General features: G+C 40.9%; 1 protein-coding gene across 4 annotated transcripts in view; it reads left to right on the top strand.

Annotated features, from left to right (window-relative positions):
* Positions 1–8,134, top strand: part of LOC114572964 (E3 ubiquitin-protein ligase TRIM21) — a 15,862-nt gene extending 7,728 nt beyond the window's left edge. The window contains exons 1-2 of one of the 4 annotated variants that reach the window (XM_028604823.1): positions 333–436; positions 6,121–8,134. In XM_028604823.1, coding sequence (XP_028460624.1) covers positions 6,123–7,772 — 1,650 coding nt within the window. In that variant the 5' untranslated portion in view covers positions 333–436; positions 6,121–6,122 and the 3' untranslated portion in view covers positions 7,773–8,134. Of the gene's footprint in view, positions 1–332; positions 437–5,435; positions 5,588–6,120 lie in introns of those variants that run through there. The other 3 variants (XM_028604816.1, XM_028604806.1, XM_028604788.1) reach the window with 3 other exon arrangements.
* Positions 8,135–11,085: the final 2,951 nt, after the last annotated feature.

Below are 11,085 nucleotides of genomic sequence, written 5' to 3'. Positions count from 1 at the left end.
GTTAGTTTGTTAATGGGTTCAGTTGTGGCGGCAGCAAATTACCAGAATAACAAAACTCACAGCAACATGTAGTCCTGATACCACAGCCCTCCATTACAGTAAGTGACGGAGTAACACTGGATATACAGCATTCTAATGTCAGTTTCCTTGGAGTCAAACTCGTTGTACATGTTGTTATGAGGTTAGACTGGTCCTCCCTCATTACATAACTAACCTGAAAACTGTCCAATCAGAGCGCTGACTGGCAGCACTACAGGTGTGACTGGGTCCTGCTCTAACATCACATGATGTTTCTGGATATAAAGGTGTTAGGATGTGACAGATGTCAGTCAGATGAAGTCAGACAGCAGCAGCATCTGTCAGTGTCTGCTGATGAAGGTACCACGTCTCTTTGACCTCATCTGAACGGGACTTTAACAGCGGAGCAGCCTGACAGGTAACATTACACACCTTTGATGAAGAAACTCGGCTATCATTTGTGATATTTTGGAGGCTACATAAAATACTTCTAAAATACCAGTGATACATTCTTTCAGCACTATTGTAAACTGTTTGTAGATCTGAAGTAACTCAGTAATTATTCTATGAAGTGTGACGTTTTGGCCAAAATGAGCCTTTTTATGTTCAGTTGAGTCAGATTTAATCAGCACCAGGAAACAAGTTAGATTTTAATCTCCGCTGACTTCACTGCTGAGGTATGAGGGAGTGTCAGAACGTCTCCATCAGCCTGAATACTTTATTCTCTGAAACTTGATCAGCTGTTTGTTCTCTGACTCTACAAAACTACTCAGAACAGTTTGTGAGGGCAGACAGTTGTTTTTAATTGGCAGGTGTATCTCAAACTTCATCCCATCAAAAGTGTAAATCTGTCTTAGTTTTGATTTGTGGACACGTCCTCAACAACAAGATAAAAGATATTTATTACTGGAGCCCGGTAATCCTAATTTGGGCAAAGAGGGCGTGGCTAGCGTGTGACAAGACTGCCACCTAAATAACTTCAGTCAAGAATCTGGCAAAATGACAGCTGGCAAACGGAGGGTTGTCTCAGTCAAGATCAGATGCTCCTGCCGTTGTGCCCTCAGGCCTCCGGGTACTGGTGCCATTTATCTGCATGTACGGCAGTACAGAAAATGGGCAGACTTTCCCTTAAATTACCAGCTAACGCTATTGCCAGCTAGCTAGCTTGGTTTGCAAGGTGCTACGAAGGACATTTTAAAGTTTAAATAACATTAACAAAGTGAAAACATACAGTGAGAGGGTCAAAGTGAAATTAAATCGCTCAATAACTTTGTGTCTTTAAGGTCTTTCGATTGCACAGAATTTTTTTTTAAGTTGATCGGAAACAATCTCTAGGAAGAGTTTGTTTAAATGCAGCAACTACAATATAAAACTGACTTCCTGTTGACAGCAGGGAACACTGCAGCAGCACCGCCACACCCTTCGACTAAAACTCAAATTTAAATAACTTCATTGTTAAGGGTTAGATTGCACAGCAAAAATGTTGAAGTCGATTCAAATTAATCTAAAGGAGGAGTCTGTTAAAGTACGACTCCTGGAAATGGTGAAACGGGCAGTCTTTTTTTAAATGAGTCGGCAAGCTAACAGCAACCCTTTTTCATCAAACTAAGAGAAATGTTCTCCTCTCATCCTAAAATGGTGATAAATATATTCCAAAATGAAATGCAGAGGAGGAAAAGTGTCTGTCTCTCATCATCTTGAGTTAATGTTAAAATATTTGTCATTTAGAACGTAAACGCTGAGAAACGATCTCATTTACGGGTCTGTAAAGCTCTCTCACTTTGCTTGCCCAGGCTCTCTTCGTGGCAACCACAGGACTGTTCCTTCTTAAGTGCAAAAGAAAAACCAGTTTTACACAGGGCCTCCAAAAAGCTAGAAACGGCCCTGCTAGCTGGTGTTTCTAAAGGTTGGAGGAGCTGCTGGACAAGATGCAGCTGTCATGGCCAGATGTGTAGCGTGTTGGCAGGTACAGGTACGGATTTACCTACACTATGTACTTTTGGAGCCTAATAATTACAGTAGACTAACCAATTATTATCATCTCCAGGAGCCTGGTTGACTGAAACATTTTTACAGCAGAATGAGAATAAACCCAAAGTTATATTATTTAGTCCAAAGTATAAATCCTATCTGCTTTATTTTGTCTTGTCATTTTTAATCAGGCAGTCCTGCATTATTTCCTGACTCTTAACAATTTTCTGTGTTTGACCTGGAGAAAGTTAACAGGCTCTGTCTATTGACTCTCTATTGATTGATATTCTTTCTAACTTCACCTTACAAAAAAAACTCTTACTTTTTAGCTTTTCAACTGTGCCAAACATGTTCTTCTTAAGCCTTACTGTAAGTAATCTGCTGTTTGTGACATACATACTGTATGTTTTCATTTAGTTTTTGAATAAAATTGTATTAGCAACAAATGATCTCATTCAAATCAATTTTATTTATAGGATAAAATAACAAGAGTTATCGCAAGACACTTTACAGATAGGGTATGTCTAGACCACACTCTATAATTTACAACGACCCAACAATTACAGTAATTCCCCCAAGATCAAGCATTTAGTGCAACAGTGGCGAGGTAAAACTCCCTTAACCGAGGCATTGTCCCCTGTTTCTTTCCCATTGCCAAATAATCCTGTTATTTCCTTCCTGCTGTCACCAGTATCTTCTTATTCCTCCACTTCTGACCCCACATCTTTAAGACAAAGTCAAATGCCTAAATTTCCAAGCACCTATGCAGTGGTGATAGGGATTGAAATTATACTACGGATATTGATTTTTGAATACATATTTGAAGTTTTGTTGTTGTTTGCAGTTCAATATATTATATATTAGCAAATTAAAATAACTTATCCAATACAACGTGGATTGATGTTTGTTGTTTAAATGACATTCTATAGTTCCACACTGAATTATAGAAAATGGGCTTTTATTTTGAAGGCGAAGAAAACAAGGGGCTTGGTGTGAGCCGGCGCGAGCCGCGGTTAGACCATATTGCGTCTGAGAACGAGGCACTGATCGGTAAACGACGCCATGAACGATGCATCATTTAAGATTGTAAACAGATAAAAAACTATTTTATAGATAGAAAAAACATTAACATTTATTTCAGTGTAGTCTCTGTTTGTTGTAACATTACTGTAGTGGAATTTCAAGCTCATGCTCTGTAAGTTGAGTTAGTGGTACCCAGGTCTCATTCAGGTCAGTGGCCAATATAACCTCATAACCTTTCCAGGTGAACAAGTACTTCAACTTCTAACAGTAACAGCTGGAAGGTCACGGAGGAAGTCAACACATAACACATTCTGCCTGTCTGTTTGAGGCGCCCATAATATCTTTCAGGTCTTTATAAGGTTCAGCTAAACCTAATGCCTCCAGCATGAGTTTAAATAAACCTTCAGGAAGACAGGAACTTCAGATTGTTGGGATGGCACCTACACTGTACTGTGTAATCCTAAATTCTCCTCAACTGAGAATTCATTAAATGCTTCTGTGTAAGTAATCATTCATTAAATTAGAGATGCACCGATTAAAACTTTCAAGGCCGATTCCGATTTCCGATTTTTCATTGAGTTTGATAAGCCGATACCGATTTTAGCCGATTCCGATTTAATTTTTTCAACCACTTTACAGCACACACAAATATTAATTTTTTTCATCTTTTCTTTAATAGAAAGTTTTACATTTTGCATAGAACTTAGATTTTATTTTAATAAATAATTGATCGCTATCAAATAGGACAATAAAAATTACTCCTGGTGTGGGAAATTCACACACATCTAAAGTGCAATGTTATGGAAGAACTATTTCCTTCTTTTCACATCCAATAGCCAACTAGAAAATGTGATATATTTAGCAAACTAAACTTCTGTATGTATGAAAACAGGTAATGGCAATAACATAATATATAAATAACAACTACAAATAAAATAAATATAGCTTTGCAGTATAAAGTTATTTCTCAAAAACACACACACAGGCCTGTTTTAACGTCAACAGTAACGTAGTTCCTTTTTTAACAAGTTTGCTTTATGTGTCATTGTGCAAATATGAACACTAACGTTGCTATCAACAGGCTTATCTGCTAACGTTAGCTACCGATGGTTACCTCGGAATAATCCAGCAAATAGACAGTACCCAAGTGAGCCATTACCTGAAACAGATGATTTAACGTCACCGCTTATTTTACACACAGTTTAACAACAAAACTAAACGCTGAGGGAAGATTACTACGTTTTTAATGTTGGTTTTGAGCGCTGTGCATCCATGCATCTAACCTGGAAAGCATTTTAAACAGTAACGTTAATACAGCGTGTCGGATGGATTAGTACTGTACCAGTCCCTCCACAAAAACATGATTATGTGATCGCATAATTCAACGCATAATCAGCCAAAGTCGGCATTTTTGCCTCATAAATTGCCGATTTCCATGCAAGGGGCTTGCATGATTTCATAATCCCCGCATTTTCATTGCAAAAAGTCACAAAATATATCTTAGTAGAAAGTTGGAAAATGTTCCTTGTTGCCTTTTTTCTTTTTCATCAAACTGCAGATTTTGCAAGTTCCTGCAATTTCATCGCATAAAATTGCATAAACATCCCGCATATTCCATCGCATGTTTTAAGAAAACGTGCCGCATAATCAAGGATTTTTGCCAGCAACAATCGCAAAAAAACTCCGCATTTTCTGGAAGGACCTACAGTATATGAACAATATGTGTCATGTTTGAGTCTTTTGTTCTGTTTCCTGTCTTATTTTGAAGTCTGTCTTTTCTCACTATACTGTATCTGAAGTCTCTTATATAGACCTTAGTGGACTTCAGATATAGTATTAGGGGACCCCTAAGGTCTATATAAAAGAGACTTCAGATACAGTATTAGGGGACCACTAAGCTCTGTATCTGAAGTCTGTCTGTATCTGAAGTCTCTTTTATATAGACCTTAGTGGTCCCCTAATACTGTATCTGTAGTCTCTTTTATATAGACCTTAGTGGTCCCCTAATACTGTATCTGAAGTCTCTTTTATATAGACCTTAGTGGTCCCCTAATACTGTATCTGAAGTCTCTTTTATATAGACCTTAGTGGTCCCCTAATACTGTATCTGAAGTCTCTTTTATATAGACCTTAGTGGTCCCCTAATACTGTATCTGAAGTCTCTTTTATATAGACCTTAGTGGTCCCCTAATACTGTATCTGAAGTCTCTTTTATATAGACCTTAGTGGTCCCCTAATACTGTATCTGAAGTCTCTTTTATATAGACCTTAGTGGTCCCCTAATACTGTATCTGAAGTCTCTTTTATATAGACCTTAGTGGTCCCCTAATACTGTATCTGAAGTCTCTTTTATATAGACCTTAGTGGTCCCCTAATACTTGTCCTGTGTCAGATCATTTTGTTTTTGTAGTGTCTCCGTGTGTCAGCTTCAGTCGAGTTCTGTGCTCCCTGGATTTCCTTTTTGTCTCAAGTTTCTGGTTTTTGGACTACTTTGGTTTTTTGGATTCCCTGTTCTCGTTTGCTTAACATTCTGGAAGAAGTTTTAGCCCTCTGCAGTCGGGACTCTGTTTGTTTGGTGTGTACTTTGTTGTTTTTGTGAAATACTTCCCCAAGATCAAACGTTCCCTCTTCTGCTTTCTGCTTTTGGGTCCTCTAATTCCCTGAGTCGTGACACCTTATGACCTCATAAGGAGAAGATTCCTGATTGGTCCATCTGAGCTTTCATTTTCTCAAAAGCAGAGCAGGATACCCAGGGCTCGGTTTATACCTATCACCATTTCTAGCCACTGACCATAGGCAAGCTGGGGGAACGCATATTAATGTTAAAAACCCTCAAAAAGTGAAAATGTTTATGCCATGGGACCTTTAAAATATATAGTGCATTTAGCCGCTGTAAATCGGGCTGAGCCCCACATTTTTACAATGTCTGGCTCCGCCCCTGTGTGGATATATTCAGAGCTGTTTTGTCAGAGTAGGGAGCTTGACTTTGTTAGCATGATTTAAATGTTCCTTGTTGCTCACAGTTCGATGCAAGTCAACACACTTTTTTTTTTCATAATTAAAACTGTATTTTGAATATGTTTTTCTTTTCTTTCACACTATATGTAGATATGGCTGCTGCAAACTATCTGCAATCTGAAGATCAGTTTCTGTGCTCCATCTGTCTGGATGTGTTCACTGATCCTGTCACCACACCATGTGGTCACAACTTCTGCAAGAACTGCATCACTGAACACTGGAATACTAGCAACAGGTGCCTTTGTCCCATCTGTAAGGAGAGTTTTACCACCAGACCTGGTTTAAGAGTCAACACTTTCATCTCTGAGATGGTTGCTCAGTTCAGACAGTCAGCTCAACAGAAAGCCAGCAGCAGCAGCTCAGAGCAACAAGTGTCCAAACCAGGAGAAGTTCCCTGTGACGTCTGCACTGGAACCAAACTGAAGGCCCTGAAGTCCTGCCTGGTGTGTCTGGTCTCCTACTGTGAGACTCACCTGGAGCCTCATCTGACCATGTCAGGTCTGAAAAGACATCAGCTGATCGACCCTGTGGAGAACCTGGAAGGCAGGATGTGTACGAAGCACGATAAACCTCTGGAGCTGTTCTGTAAGACCGACCAGACATGTGTCTGCATGCTCTGCACTGTTTTAGACCACAAGATGCATGATGTTGTTCCTCTGAAAGAAGAATATGAAGGAAAGAAGGTAGAGCTGGGGAAGACAGGGGCTGAAATTCAGCAGATGATCCAGAAGAGACGACTGAAGATTCAGGAGATCAAACACTCAGTCGGCCTCAGTGAGGAAGATGCAGACAGAGAGATAGCAGAAGGTGTTCAGGTCTTCACTTCTCTGAAGGAGTCTGTTGAGAGAGGCCTGAATGAGCTCATCAACACCATCAAAGAGAAGCAGAAAACAACAGAAAAACAGGCCGAAGCTTTCATCAAAGAGCTGGAACAGGAAATCTCTGAGCTGATGAAGAGGAGCACTGAGGTGGAGCAGCTCTCACGCTCTGAAGACCACCTCCATCTTCTCCAGAGTGTCCAGTCCCTAAACATCCAACAACCTCCACCCACCAAGGACTGGACAGAGGTCAGCATCCGTCCATCATCATTTGAGGGGACTGTGGTGAAAGCTGTGGTTCAGCTGGAGGAGACACTCAGTAAAGAGATGAAGAAGCTGCTCGCTGAGTCTGAGCTGAAGAGGGTCCAGCAGTATGCAGTGGATGTGACTCTTGATCCTGATACAGCACATCCTAAACTCCATCTGTCTGATGATGGGAAACAAGTGAATCTTGGTGATGTGAGGAAGAATCTCCCAGACAACCCAGAGAGATTTTCTAAGTGTGCTTGTGTTTTAGGAAAGCAGAGTTTCTCTTCAGGCAGATTTTACTTTGAGGTTCAAGTTAAAGAAAAGACTAAATGGGATTTAGGAGTGGCCAGAGAGTCGATCAACAGGAAGGAAAGCATCACACTGAGTCCTCAGAATGGTTACTGGACTATATGGTTGAGAAATAGAAATGAGTACAAAGCTCTAGCTGACCCTGATGTCCTTCTCTCTCTGAAGTCTCCTCCTCAGAAGGTGGGGGTGTTTGTGGATTATGAGGAGGGTCTGGTCTCCTTTTATGACGTAGATGCTGCAGCTCTTATCTACTCCTTTACTGGCTGCTCCTTCACTGAGAAACTCTTCCCATACTTCTGTCCCTGTAATAATTCTGGTGGTAAAAACTCTGCCCCTCTGATCATCTCTCCTGTCAGAGTAAACTAATCACTTAACTTTGATTTATTTATTTTCATTCAGGGAAACAAATGTTAATAATTAGTTTAGATCTGATTTTCTATCTTTTTAATGTGGTGATTGATTTACACTTCATTGTTAAGATTTTTTAAATTATATGTATTCCATTACATAGTCAACAAATTAATTTAATGCATTCATCTCTTCAACACTGCATCCGAATATCTATTTTTACAAAACCTCTGTTAAATCCACAGACATTTATTTTAACTTTTATTTTAAGCTATTACATGTCTATAGTGTCTACAGAACACAATATATATCATTATTATACCGTGTATACAAGGTTAGAGAATGTTTCTATTTTGTCTGAAAAGTGTTTTGGTTCATTATTAGTCTCTTTTATTTGTTTTGTGGGTAAGATGGTTTATAAGTCAAAGAAATCTGTAAATATGTGATTGTCAACTAAAAACTGTAAAATAAAGCAGTTGTTAAACACAAGTCCTGAGTAAACAGTGACTTGAACACCAGACACTGAACAGAAAAGCTGATTTACACAGAAGTTGTATTTCATTACAAGTACATTTGTTTGTTTTGTGTGATTTTTAATGTGAAGGAGCCAGGAGGAAATGTTTGTTTCACCAGCAGTGATTGTGGAGGATGAATCGGTCTCACCTTTTTTTTTTCAATGAGTCATTCCTTTTTATTTTCATGACTATTTACATTGTAGATTCTCACTGAAAAACTATGAATGAACACATATGGAATTATGTACATTTCACCAGCGGCGTAAAGGTCTACGAGGAAACTCGACTGCGGCTGGTTTAGACCTGCTTTTAAGAGGTGGAGAATTTCCCCCCCGAATATATAATATATATTTATAAATATATATATATATATATATATATATATATATATATATATATATATATATATATATATATATATATATATATATATATATAATTAGGTGCACTTTGCACTTATCCTCCCACCTCTTTGGGTGGAACTCCCACTTTCCCCACGACCCTCCCACGAACTCATATTGAAAGCGTAACTCGTCTCTTCTCGCTCATGTGGAGGACAATCTCAGATTTGACCCAAGTGTCCCCTGTTTGTAAATATCCCGCATCGGTTATGTCCGTCTTTGAGACCAATTAGCGCCTGGAAACAGACGCAAACGGCTCGATAAATCTAGCCCTGAGAGTTAAGTCTGCTCCTGTCTGCCTGGCATCACACCCTGTGGCATTATGGGTAATGGAGGCCTTAAACCCATCAGCAGGGACGCCTTGTCGGTCAGCAGGGGGAGCTGTTGGTCCATCACAGCCTCCGTAAAACACACACTCACACACACAAACTACACACACAGTCACACAGACACACACACACACACACACACACACACACACACACACACAGACACACACACACACACACACACACACACACACACACACACACACACACACACACACTGAAATTACACTCAGTGTGTCAGACACACACACACACACACACACACACACACACACACACAGACACACACTCACTGAAACTACACTCAGTCAGTCAGAGACTAACACACACACACACACACACACACACACACACAGAGACACACACAGACACACACTCACTGAAATTACACTCAGTCTGTCAGAGACTAACACACAGAGACACACACACACACACACACACTCACACACACACATACACACACACACACAGACACACACAGACACACACATACACTAACACAAACACAAACACAGACACACAAACAGAAACACACACACACACACACACACTCACACACAGACACACACAGACACAAACACAGACACACACAGAAAAACACACACACACACACTCACACACTCACACACTGTGTGGGGAGTGTGAAAGGAAGATGGCGCTAGTGTGCATGGCAAGCCGTCTGTCTCCGTCTCGTCTGCTTAGTCTGTTGTTTGCTATCGCTCTATTTATCTACTGTCAAGATGTTTCTGCTTTACTCGTTTATGATCGCCAAGCACTTATCAACATTCGACTATCTGCTGACTTATTGTCTGAAAGACATGCTTTGGGAGATTGCTGGACCTCGAGGATTCCTCCTCTGCTGTCAAATATACCTGAGCGCCTGCGCCGTTCACCTGCTGTTCTTCCCCGTAAGAAACGCTACAGACGACGGGGAAAGCGTGGAGGTGTGCTGGTCAGATTCAAGGCTTACCTGGCGCTCACCTGTGTGACGTGTCCTGATGGACGCTACGTTCCTGCTGCCGGGCGCTTGCTGGGGATGAGAGACCGCCGGCTTCGTCCCATTGTCCCTGGCTCACGGTTTATCTCCGAGGCCCACCTGCTGACAGCACCACGGGCCGGGTCAGTACTTGGATCTTCTCCCATGCGTGCTCGGTTCCGCCGAGGTGGGGTGGATTTTTTTTTTTAACCTGCGCCCGCTAGATCGTGCGGCGCCTCCAGCCAGTGAGGATCAAACTCTTCGCCTTGCTTTGTTTAATGCTAGATCGCTAGCCATCAATGACTTCTTCACTTCGTGAGTTGGATTTTATGTTCTTAACAGAAACCTGGCTTCATGATGGCGAGCTCACGCCCTTTCTGAACTTCTTCCTCCCGATGTGGCTTCCTCAGCTCCCCTCGGACCACAGGTAAAGGTGGAGGATTAGCCGCTGTGTTTAAGTGTGCTTTTCCATGTCGGGAGATTCTGTTTGACAGCTGCTCCAGCTTTAAGCTGCAACTGTTTGAGACACATCTTCCAGTGACCGTTTTATGTGCTGTGGTTTATCGACCTCCAAAGTTTAATAAGGATTTTATTCAGGACTTTGCAGACTTTGTGGCTGGAATTGCTTTGAAATATGATCGCTTTTTTGATCGTTGGTGATTTTAATATACATGTGTGCTGCGAATCCAGACCGATGTCTAAGGATTTTCTTAATCTTATTGACTCTTGTAGTCTGGACGCAGTCTGTCACTGGCCCGACGCAAAAAAAGGACATACGTTGGACCTTGTGCTGTCATATGGCTTAGATGTTGCCATTAGTGAGATATCGACACATGCATTTCAGATCATCTGCCAGTTTTATTTACTATGGTTGTCCCCTGCTCGGACACTTTGTCTGTTTCCCCCGCACGTTGTGTCCGTGCAATTAACCCTCAAACTGCCTCTGCTTTTAAAAACTCAGTGCTTTACAATCTTGATGATTTTCTTAATGTGGAGGAACTCGCCAACATCTTTGACTCTACTTGTACAGAGATACTGGACTCTGTTGCCCCACTGAGGGAGAAACGCACAAAAACTCTTAAAGAACCTTGGCTGAATGACAACACCCGC

Source organism: Perca flavescens, chromosome 2 (assembly GCF_004354835.1).
Source record: "Perca flavescens isolate YP-PL-M2 chromosome 2, PFLA_1.0, whole genome shotgun sequence".
NCBI classification, from domain to species: Eukaryota; Metazoa; Chordata; class Actinopteri; order Perciformes; family Percidae; genus Perca; species Perca flavescens.
Note: the sequence above shows the minus strand (reverse complement) of the source record. Positions and strands in the feature narration are given on the sequence as shown.